This window comes from Pithys albifrons, chromosome 12 (assembly GCF_047495875.1).
Source record: "Pithys albifrons albifrons isolate INPA30051 chromosome 12, PitAlb_v1, whole genome shotgun sequence".
Lineage (NCBI taxonomy): Eukaryota > Metazoa > Chordata > Aves > Passeriformes > Thamnophilidae > Pithys > Pithys albifrons.
This window is the reverse complement of record NC_092469.1, coordinates 20,870,299-20,892,312: the sequence shown is the minus strand read 5'-3', so window position 1 is coordinate 20,892,312 and position 22,014 is coordinate 20,870,299. Positions and strand designations below refer to the sequence as shown.

General features: G+C 59.4%; 3 protein-coding genes across 6 annotated transcripts in view; 2 read left to right on the top strand and 1 right to left on the bottom strand.

Annotated features, from left to right (window-relative positions):
• The window catches only part of ANKRD11 (ankyrin repeat domain containing 11), a 138,403-nt gene extending 127,433 nt beyond the window's left edge, over positions 1-10,970 (top strand). For all 4 annotated transcript variants that reach the window (XM_071567520.1, XM_071567522.1, XM_071567523.1 and 1 more), the window contains exons 9-13: positions 106-6,821; positions 7,953-8,051; positions 8,143-8,286; positions 8,881-8,973; positions 9,757-10,970. In XM_071567520.1, the coding sequence (XP_071423621.1) occupies positions 106-6,821; positions 7,953-8,051; positions 8,143-8,286; positions 8,881-8,973; positions 9,757-9,942 (7,238 nt within the window). In that variant the 3' untranslated portion in view covers positions 9,943-10,970. The remainder of the gene's footprint in view (positions 1-105; positions 6,822-7,952; positions 8,052-8,142; positions 8,287-8,880; positions 8,974-9,756) is intronic.
• Positions 10,971-12,537: 1,567 nt separating this feature from the next.
• On the top strand, positions 12,538-15,869 carry SLC22A31 (solute carrier family 22 member 31). Its single transcript, XM_071567524.1, has 9 exons — positions 12,538-12,907; positions 13,402-13,505; positions 13,581-13,735; positions 13,962-14,130; positions 14,409-14,530; positions 14,633-14,741; positions 14,819-15,033; positions 15,146-15,257; positions 15,344-15,869. Exons 1-9 carry the CDS (start codon positions 12,569-12,571, stop codon positions 15,690-15,692), a joined length of 1,674 nt encoding a protein of 557 aa, XP_071423625.1. The 5' UTR covers positions 12,538-12,568; the 3' UTR covers positions 15,693-15,869.
• A 412-nt stretch (positions 15,870-16,281) lies between these two features.
• On the bottom strand, positions 16,282-21,789 carry CDH15 (cadherin 15). The gene is made up of 14 exons (XM_071567479.1): positions 21,739-21,789; positions 19,924-20,076; positions 19,659-19,814; positions 19,436-19,580; positions 19,197-19,357; positions 18,877-19,005; positions 18,575-18,760; positions 18,253-18,506; positions 18,010-18,152; positions 17,705-17,941; positions 17,380-17,619; positions 16,794-16,930; positions 16,558-16,713; positions 16,282-16,479 (listed from the first exon to the last, which is right to left on the bottom strand). The coding sequence occupies exons 1-14, from the start codon at positions 21,787-21,789 to the stop codon at positions 16,282-16,284; spliced, it is 2,346 nt and encodes a 781-aa protein (XP_071423580.1).
• Positions 21,790-22,014: the final 225 nt, after the last annotated feature.

Sequence of the window (22,014 nt, the reverse complement as noted above, 5' to 3'; positions counted from 1 at the left end):
GGATGCCAGGGTCATTCCCAGTGGTTCATGTCTGCCACAGGCTGGTGATGTTTCCTCCCCAGAGTCTCTCACAGCCCTTAACACTCTGCTCTTTTCTCTCTGCAGAGACCTCAGAGGAGGAGGACGCCCCTTCCTTCGCTCCCTCCAGCTCAGTTGATGGCAATAACACAGACTCAGAGTTTGAGAAGGGTTTGAAGCACAAGCCCAAGGCCCAGGAGCCCCCTAAAACCATCACGCCGGTGAAGGACGAGTATGAATTCGATGAGGACGATGAGCAGGACCGGGTCCCGCCGGTCGATGACAAACATTTGCTGAAAAAGGATTACAGGAAAGAGACTAAAGCAAACAGTTTCATTTCCATACCCAAAATGGAAGTGAAAACTTATACTAAAAATAACACAATTACACCAAAGAAAGCTGCCCACCGCATCCTGTCGGACAGCTCGGACGAGGAGGAGACCAGCGTGGCCGTGGGGACGGCGGAGAAGCTGCGCCTCTCGAGCCACTCCATCCTGCCCAGCAGCAAGATCCGGGAGCCCGCCAGCACCAAGGCACCCAAGGAGAAGAGCAAAGTGAAGAAGAAGCGGAAGAAGGAGACGAAAAACAAAGAGGTTCGGTTTGGCAAAAAAAATGACAAGTTTTGTTCCTCTGAATCAGAGAGTGAAAATGTGGAGAGTGAGGAGGATGATAGAGACTCTCTCCAGAGCTCTAGCTGTGTAAAGGACTCGAGGCTAGTGCTAAAGGAATCCTCCTTGTTTAACTCTCTGTCTGCCTCATCGACCTCTTCACATGGGAGTTTAGCATCCCAGAAACATAATCCCAATCTTACAGAACAGCACTCCAAGCACTGGAGGACGGACAATTGGAAAACCATATCCTCTCCAGCTTGGTCAGATGTCAGTTCCCTTTCGGACTCCACCAGGACGAGGCTGACGAGCGAGTCAGACTATTCGTCCGAGGACTCGAGCTTAGAGTCACTAAAGCCAGTCAGGAAGAAACCAGAGCACAAAAAGAAAAACACCCCCCACAACACTCTTTCTGAGAAAAAGAATTCATTCCATAGTAATGTGGATGGAGCAATTCCAAAGCTGGACAAGGAGGGGAAGGTTGTTAAAAAGCATAAAACAAAACACAAACATAAAAACAAGGAGAAGGGACAGTGTCCCATCAGCCAAGATATCAAAATAATCAAAACTTTTTCTTTTGAGTTTGAGGACTCTAAACAAAAGCCTGAGAAAGGCTTGATAGTAGAGACAGAAAATCCAGTCGAAAACAAGTTGAAAGTGTTAAAGCATGAGAGGGAACATGGTAAGAAGGAGGAAAAGCTCCCCAAAGGTAAAGCAGAGGAGAAGGAGTGGTTGTTTAAAGATGAGACTGGAAAATCCTCAAAAGAGGAGAAATCGTTAAGAAAAATCAAAGATGGTAGTAAAGACCTGAGCAAATCCTTCAGAGAAGGATTGAGTAAATCAGAAAAAGAGAAACCTGTCAAGGAGAAATCTCCCAAGGAGGAGAAGCCAAGAATACACAAGGAGGAGAGAAAGAAGAAGTCAAAGGACAAACAGTCCAAATCTGAGAAGAAGAATGAGCTGAAGGAGGAGAAGGTTTCTAAACTAGAAAAAGAAAAATCCTTCAAGGAGGAGAAAGAAAAATGCAAAAAAGAAAAACTTTACAGGGACGAGTCAGGGTTTGATGAGTTTAATAACAAACCCCAGTTTGCTGAAAGTGAGGACACGAAGTTCAGCCTTTCGGATGATCAGCAGGAGAGGTGGTTTTCAGACTTGTCCTCTGATTCATCCTTCGATTTCAAGGGTGAGGACAGCTGGGATTCTCCAGTAACAGATTTCAGGGAGATTAAAAATGACACCGTGGCAAAACTAATCATAGAACCCGTGAAAGAGGAAATTAAAGACAAGAAAAAGGAAAATAAAACAAAGGAGAAGAAGGAATACGAGAAGCGGAATGAAAAGGACAGTTTTCTAAAGAAAAAGGAGAGGGACTATGTGGAGAAAAGCTCCGAGAAGAAAAAGGACCAAACAGACAGACACAAAGTTACTCCCAGTTATTTGCCAGAAAAGGATAAGAAAAGGAAGGATTCTGTGGAGACTGTCAAGGAGAGGAAAGAAAAAGATACAGGGGAAACCAACAAAGACAGAAAAGATTCCTCTGATGGCTCCAAAGAGCGAAAAGATCCCAAGACGAAGCAGGAGGAGCCCTATCGAGATGACTTCAAAGACTATGGCTGTGAAACCTTCTTCAAGGATAAGTCTGACCCTGAATTCAGTGGGAAGTCCCTGGAGAGCTGGGAGAGGCACCATTCCGGGAAGGAAAAGGAGAAGAAAGATGCTCCTGATAAAGAAAAAAAAGAAAAGATGAAGCCAGAAAAATATAAGGAAAAATCCAAAGAGGGCGACAAGGAGAAAAATGAAAAAGTTGCTCCAGAAAAAATCTTGAAGGACAAAGAACTAGAGAAAAGTTTCAAAGAGAAGAAAGAAACTAAGGAGAAGTACAAAGATCTTCACAGCAAAGACAAGGAGAGGAAAAGTTCTTTCGACCAGGTGAAAGAGAAGAAAAACTTCTCAGCGGACCGGGAGGATTTCCCCGAGAAGAAGGATGAGAAGAAGGGCAAGGAGAAGAGCTGGTACAGCATCGCTGACATCTTCACGGATGAGAGCGAGGACGAGAGGGATGATTACAGCCTGGGAGGGTTCAAAGTGGGCGACTCTGCCGGCGGCGACGGGCACCGCCTGGACAGTCTCCAGGACAAGGACGACCCCGCGGCCGAGAAGGAGCTGTACCCCGACAAGCACCGCAAGTACTCCTCCGACCGGCAGCACTCGGAGAAGCAGAAGGATAAGGAGTCCAAGGAGAAGAAAAAGGACAAAGGAACATCAGAAGGGGGAAAGGAGAAGAAGGAGAAGAGTTCCTTTGAGAAACACAAAGAGAAGAAAGATAAAGACTCCACCGAGAAGTACAAGGAGAGGAAGGACAGAACGTCCATAGATTCCACTCAGGAGAAGAAAAACAAGCAAAAGCTCCCAGAAAAGATTGAAAAGAAACACGCCAGTGATGACAAGGTGAAAAGCAAACACAAGGAGAAGCCAGATAAAGAGCATTCCAAAGAAAAGAAGTCTTCAAAAGGAGGGGAGTCGGAGAAGAGCCTGCTGGAGAAGCTGGAGGAGGAGGCTCTGAATGACTACAGGGATGACTCCAATGACAAGATCAGCGAGATCTCCTCTGACAGCTTCACAGACAGGGGGCAAGAGCCAGGACTGACCAGCCTGTTCGAGTCTTCAAACCTTTCTCTTGCTGATGCTGCTGAAGAAAAGTTCAAGGACTCTCTCCCTTTACCCTGCCTGCAGGACAAACTCAAGGAGAAGGAGAGACACCGACATTCCTCATCTTCCTCAAAGAAAAGTCACGAGAAAGAAAAAGCAAAGAAGGAGAAGACAGAGAAAAAGGAAAAAGAAGAATTCAAGGACTCCAGCAGCAAGAAGGATTCCACTCACTACGAGAAAGATTTCTCTGTGGATGGGGAGGCTTTTGGCTCTTCCTACAGTATGAAGGCAGAGGCTGATGAGGAACCAGAGAAAAGCATTGATTACTTATTTTCTGAAAAGAAGGATAAAAATGATTCTGAAAGAGAGTTGTCAAAGAAGGCAGAAAAAGAAAAGACTTATGGTTCCAGCGCCATCAGCACAGCTAAAGAGAAAAAGAAGCGAGATAAACACAAGGAAAAATGGAAGGAGGAAAAGGAAAAGCATAGAGACAAACATGCAGATGGTTTCTTTAAACATCACAAAGATGAGCCAAAGTCAACCCTCAAAGACAAGGACGGGCCTCAAGTTACCACCTTTAAAGATAAATCCAAGGATGACAACCTCAAATTCGGTGAAACCAAACTGAAGGAGAAGCTCAAGGAGAACCAAGATAAAGACAAATCAGACTCCATAAAAATCAGCAATGGGAATGAGAAAATAACCCTTTCCAAAGACAGTGGCAAGAAGGATGCCAGGCCAAGGGAGAAACTCCTGGGAGATGGTGATCTGATGATGACCAGCTTCGAGAGGATGCTGAGCCAGAAAGACCTGGAGATCGAGGAGCGCCACAAAAGGCACAAAGAGAGGATGAAGCAGATGGAGAAAATGCGGCACAGATCCGGAGACCCCAAGTTAAAGGACAAACTCAAGAGCACGGAAGATGTGCGCAAGAGGAGCCTGGATCTGTCCACAAAGAAGCCGCTAACGCTGGACACTCAGCTCAAGGACAAGAAGCTCAAAGAGTTGGGTCCTCTGACTCCTATCCTGTCACCGGAAAACAAGGCACAGCCTGCTGTGGGGACAGACTCCAAGGACTGGATCACAGGTCCTCAGCTGAAGGAGATCCTTCCAGCATCTCCCAGGCCGGACCAGAACCGGCCAACGGGCGTCCCAACCCCGGCGTCTGTCGTGTCTTGCCCGAGCTATGAGGAGGTGATGCAGACACCCAGGACTCCTTCGTGCAGCAACGAGGACTACACGGACCTGATGTTCGAGTGCGCGGACTCGCAGCACTCGCTGCCCATCTCCACCATGTCCATGAACGCCTGCTCCCCGTCCTTCTTCGACAGATACACCAACGTTCCCACCGCGCTCCCCGAGAACCCGAGTCAGACCCCAACTCGCACCATCCCCTCCACGAACCTCTATCGTTCCATCTCAGTGGACATCAGAAGGGCACCTGAAGAAGAGTTCAGTGTTGGAGATAAGTTTTTCAGACAGCAAAGCGTCCCAGCAACATCAAATTATGACTCTCCAGTGCAGCATTTAATGGAGGAGAAAGTTCCCCTTCCTTCTGTTCCTGCTGAGAAGTTCCAGTGTTTATCTCCCGGGTATTACTCCCCGGATTACGGAGTTTCCTCACCCAAAGTGGAAGCTTTGCACTGTGCACAGGGAGCTGTCAGTGGGGTCGCCCAGTCACCTGAAAGTGTCTTTTCTGGTTTACAAGCAAAATCCTCCCCTTCACACAGAGATGAGTTGCTGGCTCCTTCAGTGGAAAGTGCTCTTCCCCCTGACCTTGGCATGCCCTTGGATACCACGGAGGAGCAGCAAGCCACTGCCTCCATCATGCCACCAGAATCCACCTACCTACCACCCATCGAGGAAAACCATTTCACTTCGGGTATGCCAGAACAAAACAACATAGACTGGGATAACCCTCCCTCCCGAAACACAGACACTGCCATTCCCCCCAGCCTGATGGGGAACCCTGCAGAGCACCCTGTCCCCTGGTCCATGGGCTCAGAGCTCCTGATGAAATCTCCCCAGAGGTTTTCCGAATCCCCTAAACCTCCACTCTGTTCCCTGGAGCCGATTCATCCCGCACCAGTAGCCTTCATTCCCACAGAGACTTCCTACCCTGTCTCTCCCATCTCTTACCCTCTGTCGGTGTCTGAACCGAGGCTGGAGGAAGTCAAGGAGGATGCTGAGGAAGCAGTTCCCGGAGAAATAGCGAACGCTGAAGAGCAAGCTCCATACATGTCCCCTACTAGGTTAGACACCTTCTTCAATAACTGCAAGCCTCTTCCAGAAGAAGCACCGGAGATCCCTCCAGAGCCTCCGTGTGTGCCAGCAGAACCTCAGGCTGAAGTCGTCACCGCGCCAGAAAACAGCTATTTGGAAAACAATAACACAGCACCTACAAACACGGAGGAGGCAGTGACGTGGCCTGACCCCTTCACCAACACCGAGGATGACCTGGACCTTGGCCCCTTCTCGCTCCCAGAGCTGCCACTCCAGCCCAAGGAGGTTGCAGAGGCAGAGATGACCGAGGCAGAGGCAGTGGAGGAAAGCCCAGCAGCAGCTCCAGAGCCGAGCGCTGGGATCATCAAAGCCAGCGCGTCCGTGATCGCGTCCAGCGAGCCGGAGGAGCCACCGGCCAGCCAGGCAGTGGCTGCCCTGCCCGCAGACACGGAGCCACCAGCAGAGGAGCAGAAACCAGAAGTGGCAGTGCAAGAAGCCACCTCAGAAGCACTGAACGTGGCTGAGGAGAAGGGCACAGAGGACTCGGAAGCGCAGGTTTTCCAGCAGACCCCATCCGAGTCCGCGCAGGCAGAGAGCAAAGAGGTGGAAGCTGTGCACGAGGAGCTGTCATCTGCTGGGGGGGTGGCAGAGAGCAGCTCCCAGCCTTGCCCCCCGCCCGTGTCCGGCTCCGAGGGCACCACTCCTCAGGACAGTGCTGCATCCCGCGGCGGGAGCCAGGCACCAGCACCCCAGGCAGACACACCTCCAGGCAACGCTCAACCAGAAATCGTGGAACCAGTACAGAAACCAGTAGCAGAAGCTCCCAAACCACCCAAAATAGAAGAGATTCCTCAGCGGATTACCAGGAACCGGGCTCAGATGCTCGCCAACCAAAACAAGCAGAACGCCGCCTCGGCCGAGAAGGAATTCCCTCCCGTCTCCGCGCCCGTCACTCGTGCCAAAGGCCGCATCACGGAGGAGGACGATTCCCAGGCGCAGCACCCGCGGAAGCGCCGCTTCCAGCGCTCCAACCAGCAGCTGCAGCAGCAGATCAACACGTCCACCCAGCAGACGAGGGAGATGATCCAGCAGACACTGGCAGCTATCGTGGATGCAATCAAACTGGATGACATCGAGCCGTACCACAGTGACAGGTCCAACCCCTACTTTGAGTACCTCCAGATCAGGAAAAAGATAGAGGAGAAGCGGAAAATCCTCTGCTATATTACTCCCCAAGCTCCACAGTGCTACGCTGAGTATGTCACCTACACAGGCTCCTACCTGTTGGATGGCAAACCCCTAAGCAAGCTACATATTCCAGTGGTGAGTCACCTTCTCTCTTGAACTTCAGAGACTTTCCCCTCCCTTGCTGCTACAGACACAGCCAGGTTGTCTCCTGTGCCCTGTGACCACCCTTGCAATGCCACCATGTCCCAGCCATGGCTTTACCTGCTTTTAGAATATGCCACCAAACCTGAGCCTGGGTAAGTCCGTGACTCTGTGGTAAATGCAGCCCCTGAGATGCTGCATTTTTGCAGAGAAGACCTTAGGCTGTGCTGAGGGACCTGAGATTTGGTCAGGCTTTGAGCAGGGTTTGTATGAACCCACTGGATTTGAAGCTGAAAGGTAAAACTGCTTTCACAGCAGTGTTGTAATGGGATAATGAGCTGAGAACAGAGGAAAGAGATGGCCCTTAATTCCTACCTTCATTCTCTCAAGCTCTGCTATTTGACTTGGCACCAGGATGAGCATTTCCCTGCTGTGCTCCATGAAGGCCTTACTAACACAAATGCATCAATAAACGTTGTGCTGCAGACAGCAAATGCGGGATGAGGAGGGTCAGTGTGAGCAGCCACACCAGGCACATTTCCCTGCTGCAGGCTGTGCATGTTCCTGTGTGGGACAAGCAGTGAACGTGCTGTGTCATGGCCTGTGTTCACATCTTGGTTCTTCCCAGACTTCTAGACCAACCTGCTCCTCTGGCAGTTGTGCTGGAGGAGCACCTTGCTCCCCAGAAGGTGCAGGACAGATCAGGGCACAGGCTCCCATCCCAGGGCTCAGACCAGGCTGCTCCCAGCCTGCTCCGACAGTCAGACACACTTGGGCACCTGCACAACCTGCCCTGCAGCACATGGAGGGAGGGGTTCAGGCTCTAGTTCTGCAGGCTGAGCTCTCCTCACAGTACTGGGCACCTCTTGCCCTGTTGTCTCACCCTCACTGAGGTCTGAGTACCATCAGGACCTTGCCCTTGGCAGACCTTCTCTGCAATCTCCATATAACACCCTATGGAGCGTCCCCACTCCCTCCCTGAGCCAGTGGCCAAACTGCATTTCAGGGCTGAGGCAGCCCCTGGGCTGTGCTCCCAGCAATGGTCCTGGCCCAGACCCCCTGGCCCAGACCCCCTGGCCCAGACCCCCTGGCTCTAACCCCCTGGCTCTGCCCCTGTGCCCACAGATTGCCCCACCGCCGTCGCTCGCCGAGCCGCTCAAGGAGCTCTTCAAGCAGCAGGAGGCCGTCCGGGGGAAGCTGCGGCTCCAGCACAGCATCGAGCGGGTAAGGGGACACTCCAGCTGGGGAACAGCTCCCCAGTTTCCTCTGCTGGGAAGGCTGGGGATGCCATGCTCACTGCTCTGCTCTTCCTCAGGAGAAGCTCATCGTCTCCTGCGAGCAGGAGATCCTGAGGGTTCACTGCCGGGCAGCGAGGACCATCGCCAACCAGGCCGTGCCCTTCAGTGCCTGCACCATGCTGCTGGACTCCGAGGTGTACAACATGCCTCTAGAAAATCAGGTCTGTGCTTGTCTCGGTGGTGAGAGGCATCTCAGGTTTATCACTGAGTCTCAGCACCCTCTGCCCTTACTGGTCAGCATCATCTGCACAGTGGAAGGGTTTATTTTACTGCACTCTGGGGTGTGTTTTCCTGTGGAAGGAAAGGGAGAGAGCCATTCCACTGCTGCACTGCGGGAGGGATCCTGGGCAGGGACAGGAGCCTGGGTTTTATTAGTGACCTGTGTATTGATCCAGGAGCTTTGATTTATCCCTCAGCACTTCCCAGCCAAGTGTCTGTGCTGCTGTGTTCTTGGCAGGAGTTGAAGGAGACAGAGAGGTTCAAGTGCTGTGATGGGCTGACATGGACAGATTCCCTGCAAAGCAACTCAAAACAGGGAGAGTGTGCAGTAGGTGTGGGTGCATCCCCATCCAAGGCTGAATCCCTGGAAAGGGCTGCAGGAGCAGCTGGGAGCTCCATCCTCCCTCCCTGCAGGCACCTTGTTTCTGAGGAGCACGTGCCCCAGGAGGGGTTTGAATGTGGCTTGTGAGACTTGTAACTGCTTGGAAGTACAAAAACAATCCCCTGTGTCATTCCTTTTGCTGTCCTTTGCTTAGGGAGACGAAAACAAATCAGTCAGAGACCGTTTCAATGCACGACAGTTCATTTCCTGGCTGCAGGACGTGGATGACAAGTACGATCGGATGAAGGTGAGAGCTGTGGGACCTCCAGGCAGGAGCATTCCAGGAGGGTCCTGGCTGTGGCTGGAGCCTGGAAGCTGCCTTAATGGTTTCCAGCACTGAGTGGGCATCCTGAGGTGGTCAGGGCAGCATTGCATGGTGGGGGATAATCCCATGCACAGCACAGCAGAGGTGGGGGAGCCCCTGTGGGGATTCGGGGAGAGCTGCAGCCTCTGCTGGTTCCCAGAACTGGGAGGTGAGGCAGGTTCAGCTTGGGGCTGACTGGGGTTTTGCCTCGTGTTGTCTGGTTGGAGCTTTCCTGGTCAGTTGAACCCTCAGGGGCTGCTCTTTGCCATGAGCATGTGCTGCAGTGAGCCCAAAACCTGTGGAGAGCTTCAGGGTGGTAGGAGCCCAGGCAGTTATTCCAGAGTGCTCTGAGAGCCAAGCTCTGACATGGGAAGGAGCAGGGACAGTTGTGCTTCAGCTGGTGACATGAAGGGCATTGGCAGCTCCCATGAAGGGAGCAGGTCCCTGTGGGGACTGTGCCAAGGGGCTCATTGGTGGGGTCCGTGCTCTGGAGTAGTTCCAAGCCTTTCAAACCCAAAACATTTTGGTTTGCCTCAGCTCCTGCTGGAGTTGGGCTCAGCACGCAGCCCAAATCCAGGTGTCCTGTGTGTGGCATCCCTTGCTGCATTTAATGCTGTGCCTACCCAGTGGCTGCATGTCCCCTGGGTTTGCTGGGTGGGACGGGCAGCAGGACCCTCTCCTGCCCTCTCTCACTCTCCTCACCTCCCGCTGTTTCTCCCAATCCAGACATGCCTGCTCATGCGACAGCAACACGAAGCCGCTGCCTTGAACGCGGTGCAGAGGATGGAGTGGCAGCTGAAGGTGCAGGAGCTGGACCCCGCGGGGCACAAATCCCTCTGCGTGAACGAGGTGCCCTCGTTCTATGTGCCAATGGTCGACGTGAACGATGACTTTGTGCTCTTGCCGGCATGACAGTTCCAGCCCAGGAGACATCACTGAACACTGGCAAGGACGGGAGCGCTCCGAGGTCGGGCGGTCGAGCTCACATTCACCTTTACCGCTTGCTGATGAATCCCTGGTCAGAGGAGGAGGAAGCAGCTATCGGCAGAAAACAAAACAATAAGAAAAAATAATTGCACTTTCTTCACAACGTGTCCCTCGCTTCCGGACTGACGGCAGCTCCGCGGGACAGCGGGCCGGGCGCAGCTCCTTCCCACCGGCGCTGCGGCAGGGAGGCACCGGGCAGTGCCGGCGGCGGGCACCGGCGGCCCCGAGACTGGCCAGGGCGCGGAGGGAGGAGGCCAAGGACACCGTGTGTGTGTTGCAGAAGCTGCTGAGCGGGGCCAGCAACCACGTGAACCATGTACTTGTGAACACCGTGATTTCCAGCTCTCTGTTTTCCACCGGGCGCGGATCTCCTCTCGGAGAAGCTGCAGTAGGAAACCATGGGGGGAGGGTGGGGGTTGTTTGAGTTTCTCGTTCCATCATGGGTATGTCTGAAAAAAAAAATCCAACAAAAAAAAAAAGTCACAAAAAAACCCCAATTAGAAACAAAAAGACAGTGTCCAAGTCGGGCAGCGGCGCTCGGAGCGGGGCCGGCTCCGGGGTGTGCCCTCAGCAGCCGCTGCCACCGTCGGGGACGGGCAGAGGAGCCGCCGGCGCGGCACGGCCGGGGAGACGGCGACGCAGAGAAAGGACTTTGCCAACTGTGTTTTTAATGGAGTAAAATCCACGTGGTTTATATATTTTTTCCTTTAATCTTGGGCATTTCGTTTCTCTTTCTGAGAACATAACTTGAAAACACTACAGAGCCAATACTCATATAAAGAAAAATTGTATCCCATAAATGCTGTACAGTTTTTATATACATTAACAATGTACTTTTGCTGCCTTCTAGATAATTTATTTTGCAACACATTACTGCACAGTTGTAAATAACTTATGTACTGTAACATCACTTTCAGTTATGTGTAAAGAAATAAATAAATTAATTAAAATTATCTTTGTATTTATAGATCACCCTGGGCAGGACTTTCCCTGTCAGGGAAAAGGTTGCCCAGAGAGGCTGTGGCTGCCCCACCCCAGGAAGTGTTCCAAGCCAGGCTGGAGCAACCTGGTCTAGTGGAAGGTGTCCTTGCCCATGGCACAGAGTGGAACAAGATGAGTTTTGCTCCTCCTCTGCTGGTGAGGCCATGCTGGGGGGACCAGAGGGGACCCCTGGATTCAGTGCCCTGGCCTGGCTCTCCCCTCACTGCCACAGGCTTTGCAACCAGTTGTGGAATTTTCCATGATTGGAGCAGTGGGCACCTCCAGGGTTTCTTTCCAACACATCTCAGCAGCTTCAGAAGAGCCTGAGGGGTCCCACCTTCCCCTGCTCAACCCCCAACCCCTGCCTTGGCACTGCTGGCACCAGGACCAGGGGTCACTACAACGGGTTCACCCACTGCAGCTGCAGCAGGATGGGCAGTGCCATGGCCCAGCCACAGCCAGAGGGATTTTTCCCCTCATCTTTGCCCTGGTCTGTGGGATCAGGGTGGGTGACTGAGGCACTGGTGTGGGGACTGGGGGCTGTTTGTGTGTCAGGGGCTTCAAAAAATCAGCCACAAATAATACATTTTTCAATGAATTTCCAGCCCTACTCTTTATTTTGTTAAATAAAATTCATCTCTGTAGGTAAAACAGCCTTTTATCAGTGTGGAAAGCAGGAAAGTTCTGTGGGCTCATCTGACCACGGTGCTGGTGGCCTTGGGAGTCTCCAGGATCGGTTTTCCTCCCGCAGCTGTTCCTCCCAGCCAGATCCCACGGAGGGAAGTGAAGTAATACAGATGTGGGGGGGTTTAATGTGATTTTTCAGTGTAACTGTGTAGGTGAGATGTTTCAGTGTGATTTTGGATGTGATTTTTGATGTGATTTTGCAGATGGAATTTTTCCCACCATTGCAGGTGTGGAGCTGAGCACCTGAGTGATGCTGCTGCCCCCAGAAATCAGGTCTGTGAGGAGATTTGAGAAAGAAGAGGGGGAAAAAAAGCCTCTTCGCTGCTTGGTTGCCCTGTTGGCTCTTCCCACAGGCTCACGTGGCACTGGGTGTCCACCAGTTCCCTCTCTGGTGGGGGGCAGAGATCCCACTGACTCCCTGTGAGGTTTAGGGGGACCTGGTGCACTTGTGGGTGTTCACAGACTAGTCTGGGGTGCTGAGCCAGCTTTGGGGGTGCTGAGCCGGGTTTGGAGGTGCTGAACCACCTTTGGGGGTGCTGAACTGCTTTTGGGGGTGCTGAATTGGCTTTTGGAGTTGCTGAACCGGGTCTGGGGGGCTGAGCTGGGTTTGGTGGGGCTGAACCGCCTTTGGGGGTTCTGAACCGGGCTTAGGGGGGCTGAGGCGGCTTTGGGGGATCTGAACTGGGTTTAGAGGTGCTGAGCCGGGTTTGGGGGGCTGAGCCGGTGCCGGTGCCAGGGCGGGGTGGTCCGGGTTGGGGAGGCCGGGCCGGTGCCGGGGCCGTGGCAGTCCGGGCCGGGTTCGGGGCCCCTCCGGGGCGGTGCCGCGGGGCGGGTCCTGCGGGGCCGCCCCACCTGGCGTGGCCGAGCCGGGGCCGGAGCGGCGATGGCGCTCGGGGGGTCGCGGCCGTGGGGCCGGCGGGCGGCGGGGGGGTGGACACCGTGCGCGGCGCTGGCGCTCGGGTGGGCGCTGGGGTGGGCGCTGGGCGCGGAGCCCCCGCACCGCTGCCGCCCCGACGCCGCCCTCCTGCCCCCGCCGCTCCGCCGCCTGGGCGGCCCCGCGCTGCTCCGCGCCGCCGTCCCGCGACTCCGAGCAGGATGGAGCCCCTGCCAGCTGTACCGATACCCCCCCGGCGCCCCCAGACCCAACGGCACCGGGCCCTGCACCAGAGGGTGGCACTACGCCCTGCCCGCCGCCGGGCTCCGCGCCAACATCGTCACACAGGTGCGGGCAAAGGGGCTACAGGTGGGAGGGTGGGAGGCTCCCGGGACTGCGGGTCCCGTGGGTGCAGGAGGGGTTAAGGGAGGAGAGCACCGGGAGGCTGTGGAGGGAATAAGTTGGGAACCCCAGTAAGGATCCCACGGGAACAGCCAGGGGGTGTTATGGCACGTGGGGCAAAGGGAGTTTGCTTGGAGAGGGAAGCAGGGATCCTGGAAAGGGAGAGGGTCCTGGGAGGAGAATCCCATGGAATCCCATGGAAAAGGGTTTGGGAGTAGATGGGGGAGCCATGAAGGAAGGCTGATGAGGGGTTGGAGGGTGTCCAGGGCACAGGGCTCCAAGGATGTTCAACACCATTCTGCCACATCCCCACATTTCTCTTTGGGGTGGGGCCTGGCCAGAAGGCCCCCCCAGCCCCACCTTTCCCAGCACTGCAGGCAGAGACGGGGGGTCTGCTGAGCCCCCTCAGACTGACACCCCCCCGCTGTGTCCCCTCACAGTGGGACCTGGTGTGTGCCTCACGCTGGAAGGTGCCCCTGGAGCAGACCACGCACCTGCTGGGCTGGACACTGGGCAGTGTCACTGCCGGCCTGGCCTGTGACAGGTAACTGGGGTGCTTGGGTGGCCCCTGGGCAGGGGGACACTGTGCCCAGCCCTGCTCACAGCCCGTCCCCGGCAGGTTCGGCCGCCGTCCCACCTTCCTGCTGTCCCTGGCACTGGCCGTGCCCGTGGGCCTCGCCGTGGCACTGGCCATGAACTTCCTCATGGTCCTGGTGGCCCGTCTGCTCTTCGGGGCGGCGCTGGCAGGAGCCTTCCTCGCCCTCTACGTGGCACGTGAGTGTCGTGGGGAGGGTCTGTGGCAGTGTGGGGACTGAGGATGCTCCGAGGTGCAGGATGCTCTGGGATATGGGATGCTCCAGGATGCTTTGGGGTGCAGCATGCTCCAGGGTATGGGATGCTCCAGGAGGTTCCATGGTGTAGGATGCTCTGGGATGATGCTCCAGGGTGCAGGATGCCCTGTGTGCATGGCCCCCACGGTGCCCCCCTCACCCCCTGCCAGGGCTGGAGCTGTGTGAGCCCCCACAGCGGCTGGGGGTGACGATGGTCGCCGGCTTCTTCTGGATCGCCGGGGAGCTGCTGCTGCCGGGGCTGGCCCTGCTGTGCCGGGACTGGCGGGTGCTTCAGGGCGCCGTCACCATGATCCTGGCTCTGCTGGCTGCCTGCTGGTGGTAAGGACCCCTGGGCAGGGGCTTCATGGGCCTGGGCTGTGCCTGGGGCTGATGCCAAGCTGTTCCCAGTCAGGCACGCCCTGCCCAGGGCCACAGCGGGGATCAAAGGCTGCCCAGGACTCTCCAGGGCAGTGGGAACCCCCCACCCTGGGTAAATGTTTGCTCAGGTTTGAAGTTGAGGGTTTCTGGGCAGCGCTGCTTTGAAGCCGGGTGGGAGGGTCAGTGCTGGAGTGGGGCCAGGCCCCTGGGGAGCTCTGTGACCTGACACTTGTGCCCAGGTGCCCGGCCCTGCTGCTGGAGTCACCGCGCTGGCTGCTGGCCACACAGCAACTGGAGAGGGCCAGGAAGACCCTGCAGGTGCTGGCCGAGGACAGCTGCCCCCAGGACAGCCTCCTGACGGGTGCGTAGGGGTGGGTGGGACACTGGGACCGCTCCTCACAGCTGTGGTGCTGGAGGTTGTGGGTTGGTGCTGGCTCTATCCTGGACTCCCTTCTCCCAGCAGAGCTGGAGGCCCCGTCCGAGGGTTCCCCACAGCCCCAGTACCACACTGTCTGTGACATCTTCAGCACAAGGGTCATCTGGAAGAACAGTGTCATCCTCGGCTTCGCGGCGTGAGCAGGGGCAGGGGCACTGTGAGGGGGGGCACTGGGGGTGCTGCTGGGTGGGCCCTGACTCTGCTGTCCCACAGGTTCATCGGCTCCGGCATCCGCCACTGCTTCACCCGCAACCTGGCCCCCCACCTGCCCCACTTCTTCTCGTCCTACCTGGTGCAGGTGGGCACCGAGGCGGCCGCCTGTCTCTTCGTGTGCCTGACGGCCGAGCGCTTCGGGCGCCGCGCCATCCTCCTCCTCTGCACCGTCCTCACTGGCATCTCCTCCCTCCTGCTCCTGGCCCTCACCCAGTGTAAGGACCCTCAGGGACCCCCAGGGGTGCAGCCCCCAGCCAGGGAGGGAACGGGGTGTCTGGGAGGGTGGGTGCAGTGTTTGAGCCCTGATGGTGCTTCACCCCCTGCCAGACCTGCTGGAGCTCATTGTCCTGACCCTTTCTGTGGTGGGCACGGCCGCCTCCCACGCCGTCGCCATGCTCAGCATCTTCTTTGCCAGCGAGGTTCTCCCCACCGTGATCAGGTAAGGAGGGAGCCGCCCCCCTGCTGTGCTACCCTGGGTTGGGGGGCACGCCGGCAGAGCCCTCTCTGAGCATGTTCCACCCCCAGGGGCGCCGGGCTAGGCCTGATTCTGGGGACCAGTTTCGTGGGCAAGGCAGCGGCACCCATCACCGCCATCCCCAACAGCCGTGGCTTCTTCCTGCACCACGTGGTGTTCGCCTCCTTCGCCATCCTCTCCGTGCTCAGCATCATGTTGCTGCCCGAGAGCCAAGGCCGGCCCCTGCCCCAGTCCCTGCAGGACGGCGAGAGCCAGCGCCGCCCACCCCTCTTCCGCCGCCCACCCCATGAGGACCACCTGCCCCTGCTCACCCCCCACAGCATCCCCCATGATTATTCCCACCTGTCCGCCTCCACCAAGAGGATGCTGGGCTCCCCAGACACCCCCCGCGAGATATAGCTGTGCCCCCCAACCCCTGGGGGCCTCCCCGATGCTGGGGGGCTGAGCACGGTGCTGGGCCCCCCATCCATGGGTGCCCATGGAGTGATGGTCCCTCAGGACGTGTGTGCTGAAAGGGCTGGGGGAGCAGCACACCCACCCCACGGCAGGGCCAGATCCTGCCCCAGGAGGAGCAGTGCTGGGAGCCCTGGGGTGGGGGTGATGCCCCCCGGGGGTGGGGGTGATGCCCCCCGGGGGTGCTGCCGGCTCCCAATAAAAGTGCCTTGTGTCTACAGGCCGCTGGTGTGGTGGGGGGACACCACCCTCCACCACTGGCCCCTGCTCTTTATTACTGGGTGACCAGGGGTCACCTCCCCAGCTCTGTGGGGCTCCCCCAGGGTGTCCCTGCTCTGGGCTGGGGTCTGGGGGGGATGCAGGTGTGCAGCCCCTGCGTGGAGGCCTCTTGTTGCACGCGCATGTGCAAAGCCCCTCCAGCCGAGTGTCTTGTGCGTGTCCATATAAAAAGCTGCTGCCTATGGGCTTCCATGTGTGTGAGCCCCCCACGGCCCCTGCCCCGCCCCAGCCCCTCCGTGGGCAGTGGGGTGCCCCCCTAGTGCCCATAGAGGTCGGCCAGGCGGCGGAAGCGTGGCCCCCACTCGCTCAGGTAGTCGTAGTCCTGGTCCTCGTCCGTCAGGCTGGAGACGATGGAGCTGAGGGGGCTGGCGACAGAGCCCGAGCCCTCGTAGTCGTAGATGAGGGCCGTGTCATAGGGGGGCACGCTGGGGTCACTATCAGCCGCCTCCAGCCCCTGGGGGGACAGAGTGGCATTGTCAGGCTCGTCAGAGATGAGGGACTCGGGACAAGAGACCACTGAGCCCTGTCCCACCTCGTTGATGAAGTCCTCGATGTCGGAGGGGCTGTTGGGCAGCTTGCGGGGGGCCAGGGGGGTTCCAGAGCTGAGCGGGGCGTCCCTGCGCAGCGGCGGCTTCGCTCGCGGGGAGAAGAGCTCGGGGTGCCGGAGCTGGTTGATGTCGTAGGCGTCCTGCGGAGCCAGGAAGGGTCAGGGGCACAGGGCCGGGATGGGAACCTCCCGGGACCGCCCCTGCCACGGGTCCTGCTCACCTGGTCCTCCTCGCCCCCGCCCTGCTCGTCGTAGTTGAGGATGTTGTCGCGCATGTCGTCCCGGGAGCGCTCCAGCAGCCCCTTGCGCAGCGCCCGGCGCCGCCCGCGAACCCGCGCGGCCCCCAGAGCCGCCAGCACTGCGGGTACAGGGGGGCAGGATGGACATGGGGGGCACTGGGGGTGCTGGCTGGGTGGGGCTGGGAGCTGGACTGGGGGTGCAGGTGGGGTTTGTGGGGGCAGTGATGAGTGGGGTGAGTGAGGAGTGGAATGGTTAGAGGGGTCTTGGCGAGGGTCAGAAGGGATTGCTGGGAAGGTGTTGAGAGTTATGGGTAGCGATTGGATGAGGTGCTCAGGACCAGGGTGATGGGGCACATGGGTAGGGAGTTTTGGGGTGTTTCGAATCAGGACAGGGTGATGGGGAAAATGGGCAGGACCTCGATGGTGTGGCCAAGGCAAGGACGAGGTGATTGGGGGGGGGTGTGAGATGACAGAATGTGCTGGTTGGGTTCGGGGTGGGTGGCCAGGGCCAGCACGGCGTGGTAGAGCGCCAGGGAGGACAGGATGGAGAGGTGGGGGTCTCACTCACCAAGGAGGAGGATGCTGCTGCCGAGGATGATCAGGAGAGCCCCCAGGGTGATGCCAGCCCCGGCGGTGGCAGCGGCCAGAACCCCATCCAGGCAGGTGCCGTCCCGGCCGCAGTGACACACCGACACGTTCAGCAGCTGCTGCTGCTCCCGCGGGGGAGTCCCCGAGTCCCGGAGCAGCAGCGGGAGCGAGTAGGGCCCTTCGGGCAGCTCGGCCAGCACGGCCAGCACCGCGTGGGTCACTGCGAGGGGTGGGTAGTAGGGGGTGAGCAGTACCCCCCTTTGCAGCACCCCCCAAGCAGCACCCTCACCCCGGCTGCCCCTCACCATTGAAGCGGGTGATGCTCCAGTTGCGGGCGAGCTGGGGATGCTGGGGGCTGAGCTGGAAGTGGAAGGGGGCTCCATGGGGGGGCCGGTCATCGTCGGTGGCCCCCAGGAGCAGCGTCCCCCCGCGGCCCGGCCGCCCGCACAGCACCCCCGCTGGCGGCTGCAGCTGCGGCGCGTGGTCGTTCACCTCCAAGATCTCGATGGAGAGGGTGCCGGTGGCCGAGAGCGGGGGCTCGGCTGGGGGGCAGAGCACAGGGGTCAGGGGGGCAGTGGGAACAGGGGGACGTGGCAGAGGGGCTGCTCACCGTCATCCCGAGCCAGGACCAGGGCGATGTACCAGCCGCCCTGCAGGAAGGCCGAGGGGTGCAGCAGCTCCCGCTTGGTGCGGACGGTGCCGGCGTGGGGGTCCAGCTGCAGCCAGTCCGCAGGGTCGTAGAGCAGCGCGTAGCTGTGGGCCGGAATGGGGGGGGGATGGGGGGTGAGATCACTCCTCCAAACACCCACAGTGGGTGTGGGAGGGGATGGGATGGAACGGGAGCCCAACTCACGTGATGGTCTGGATCTGGTGGGTGTCGGGGTCGCTGGCGGTGTAGGTGGTGATGGGGGTGCCCGGGGGGGTGCCCTCCAACACGCTGATCCTCCGCGGGTTCTCACGGAACACGGGCGCCTCGTTGACGTCCCGCACACGCACATGCACCGTGGCCAGAGCCCGGGGGCTGGCGGGGGCCGTGGGCTCCAGCGGCTGCTCGTTCTGCACCGACACTGTCAGCTCGAAGCGGTCCCGCACCTCGTGGTCCAGCGGCTGCGAGAGTGGCCGGGGGTCAGCCGAGCCCCGAGACCCCCGGAGCCCCCTGGCTGCCCCGCGCCCACCTTGACCAGGGAGAGCACACCATCGTTGGTGTGCGGGTCGGTTCGGATGGCAAAGGCGCCCTCGGGGTCGCCCTCCAGGATGGTGAATTTGGCCAGCCAGCTGGGCGAACCCGCCAGGTCCTTGTCGTGCACGAACACGTTGCCCACGTCCACGCCGGCCGCCTGCTCCTCCACCTCCATGGAGAACTGGGGGACAACGGCACAGGGCTGGGGTCTGCCCCTTTGGGATGCTGCAGCCCCCTGGGGGGATGGCTCCCACCCTGCTGACCCTGGCACGTCCCCACATCCCACCCAGCCACTACCTCCTCCTTGGTGAACTCGGGAGGGTTGTCATTGATGTCCTCCAGGTAGATGACGGCCATGGCAGTGGTGGTGAGCCCATCCCCAGACATGTCAGCTGCCTGCACCGTCAGGTTGTACACCCCCATGGTCTGTGGGGAACAAGGGGGGCCAGTGCTGAGCCCCTCCAGCCCCCCAGGGAGCACAGAGGTCTCCCAGCTGCTGCCCACCCATCATATCCCCACATCTGGGTCTGTTCATGGCTGGACTTGTGGTTTCACCAGGTGGGGGGCTCTGATTGCCCCCAGTCCTGGTGCCCCCACGAGTCCTCCCACGCTGTTACCTCGCGGTCGAGGCCAGGCCGTGCGGTGCAGATCTCCCCGGTGGTGGCATTGATGCTGAACATGGCGCTGGGGCCCTGATCCAGGATGGAATACCACAGTGCCGCGTTGTCCGTCTCGGGGTCATCGGCATCGGTGGCATCCACCGTCATCATGCAGGTCCCTGTGGCCAAAGGAGCACCTGGTGGGTGCTGGCATTGGGGCTGCCAGCCCCCAGCCCCAGCCCCCCCACTGGACCCACCTGGCTCAGCCCCCTCCACCACATGCCCTGTGAAGACGTCCTGCCGAAAGAGCGGCCGGTTGTCGTTCTGGTCCACCACGATGATCTCCAGGTCAGTGGGGTCCTCCAGTGTCATCCCACCCAGGTCCAGAGCAAAGGCTCTCAACTGTGGGCACAGAGCAGGGGGTTGGGGTCTGGCTGGGGACACCAGGGGGGGTCTATGGGCACCCAGGGACACCCTTACCCGGTAGCGGTCGTTCTCCTCCCGGTCCAGCATGGCGTTCAGGAAAACCTTCCCACTGAACTTGTCAATGGAGAAGATGCCCAGGGGCTCCTCGTCCACCCCTGGCCCCTTGATGCTGTAGATCACCCCCCCAGGCTGCTGCTTATCTGACTTGATCTGCCCCGGGAAAATTAGGGCTGGGAGTCCCAGGGCTGGGGGTCTCTCCCCCTGCTCAGGGTACCCCCACCCCAAGGCCTCAAAGAGAGGAGGGGGGACTCCCACCTACCTGCACCAGGAGGTGGGGGATGCGCTTGTGGTTCTCTGAGACACTGATGGGGGGGATCACCCAGGCCCTCTTCACCCGCCGGGGACCCTCGTGCTGCCGCCAGGCCTGGGGGGTGCCCGGGGCTGCAGCACCTGGCTGGGCTGGGCTGGCACCCTGTGGGGGGACACGGTGCTGCTGGTGACCCCGAAACATCCCGAGTGGGGAGTTCCACCTGGGCTGGATATGCAGTGCTGGGGAATGTGGTGTGGGGGTACATGGTGTGGGGTACACGGTGTGGGGGTACCCCTGATGGGGCTGAGGTTGGGTCTGGGGGAGCACAGAGGCCACTCAGCCCATGGAGGAGGGTCGTTTTGGTAGTCCCCTGACTGACATCCCAGTGTGATGGTGACAGGTGTTCCACGGGGATTGCAGGGAAGGGGTGCCCCACATATGACCCTGTTTGGGCTATGTCCAATGGGACCCCTGTGGAGAGGTTGAGGGGGCACCCCAGGGTGGCAGCACCTACTGTGGCCCCCCATGTTTCTGTCACCACGTGGATGTGACAGTGAGGGTGGAGGGGTCAGGGGTTAGTTTAGGCTGCTGAGGTGGTCTTGGAGCACAGAACTGGCGTGACAGGGAGCTGGGGAGGCTGAGGTGGAGCCCCGAGCTGTGAGGGGGGAGATGAGGGCTGGAGTCAGGGGGAACAGCAGTTGTGGGGGCGCTGCAGGAGGGTCAGGGAGCTGATGGTTTTAGGGGCTGTGCGGGACTGGGGTCAGGGAATTGAGGCGTGGCGTGGGGGTCCAGCGCTGTGGGGAGTGTGGGGGCTCAGAGGTGGGGCTGGGAAGGGGGTCAGGGAGCTGTGCATGCAGACAATGCCCCCCAGCTCCATGCCACCCTCATTCTGGGCCCTGGGGACGAGCACTGTCCCCGACCCGGGGAGAGAGCACAGCTGGGCAGCACCAGCCTCGCACTCACATCTGCACCCAGCTGTGCCCGCACCGCTGGCTGCTGGGGTGTCCCAGGAGCCCCTCATGTGCCCCCTGAGGAGGAGGAGGGGGAGTGGGGCCGTGGGAATGGCTGTGCTGGGGGTCCCTGGGGATGGGGGCTGAGGGCAGTGGGGGCTGCGTGCCAGTCCCATGAGAGGGGCAGGACAACGGGTCCATTCCAAGGCTGTGATGGGCACTGCACTGTGGTCTCCAGCTGTTTCTCTCTGCGTCCTCCCCTCGAGGAGAGACTTCCCCGTTCTCCTGTGGGGCCGCTGGAGCTGGGAGCGGATTGGGAGGTGTGGGGGGATGATGGGGGCCCTGTTGCTGGGGGGGGATGCCCTGCAGGGTCCCTCGGTTTCCCCTGCCCTGAGCAGCGAGTGCAGGGACCAGGCCAGAACCCCAAGAGCCCCATGTGGCTCAGGCCTGAGGCCACCCCGAGGGGCTGGGGGGGCTGTGCATGGACAAGGGGGCGCGGGGGGCTGTGGGGCCTCAGCTGGGGTGGGAGAAGGGGGAGCCGGGTGTATCTGAGCGCCGAACCCTCCCCAAGCCCATCTCGCCCATCCCGGCTCGCAGGCGCGGGCAGCGTGCCGGAGCCGCAGGCCCCCCCCTGCCACGGCCATCTGTGGGGTGGGCACTGCCTCCAGAGGGGCTCCGAGCCGCCCTCACCCCCATGCCCGTCCCCGCTGCCCCCAGGGATGCCACTCTGCCGTGTTTGGGGTCTGGCTGCTCCCCAGCTCCGCATCCAGGCTCCCCATCCCAGGCAGCCCTCCCGGGGCACGGGGCGCAGGATCCCCATCGCCATCGCCCCATCGCCCCCATCCCTCCCTCCCGGTGCCCCCGCACCCCTTACCCGAGCGCACAGGGGGGCGAGCAGGCAGGCGAGGAGGAGCGGGGGGCCCATGGCGGAGCGGGGCACAGCCCGGCCGCCGGCCCCGAGCTAAAATAGCGGCGGGACTGGCTGAGTGACAGCACATGTGCTGCGGGCACCGGCCCCCCCCGCGGGCAGCTGGCCCCGCCGCCCCCGGCCCGCAGCCCGTGCCCCCTGCCCTGCCCGAGGGGCCCGCCGATGGGATGCGGGGGGCGAGGAGGGGCGCGGGGGTGTTCCTGCTGTCCAGGGCGAGGGATC

Excerpts from the sequence above, each read along its gene's own strand:
- CDH15 (XM_071567479.1), bottom strand. The coding sequence starts at position 21,789 with ATGGGCCCCCCGCTCCTCCTCGCCTGCCTGCTCGCCCCCCTGTGCGCT. Across the intron at positions 20,077-21,738 it reads TCGCCCCCCTGTGCGCTCGG|GGTGCCAGCCCAGCCCAGCC; the intron begins GTAAGGGGTGCG and ends GTCCCCCCACAG. Across the intron at positions 19,358-19,435 it reads GGTGGAGGGGGCTGAGCCAG|GGACCTGCATGATGACGGTG; the intron begins GTGGGTCCAGTG and ends CTTTGGCCACAG.
- SLC22A31 (XM_071567524.1), top strand. The coding sequence starts at position 12,569 with ATGGCGCTCGGGGGGTCGCGGCCGTGGGGCCGGCGGGCGGCGGGGGGG. Across the intron at positions 14,531-14,632 it reads CCAGGACAGCCTCCTGACGG|AGCTGGAGGCCCCGTCCGAG; the intron begins GTGCGTAGGGGT and ends TTCTCCCAGCAG. Across the intron at positions 15,258-15,343 it reads GTTCTCCCCACCGTGATCAG|GGGCGCCGGGCTAGGCCTGA; the intron begins GTAAGGAGGGAG and ends TTCCACCCCCAG.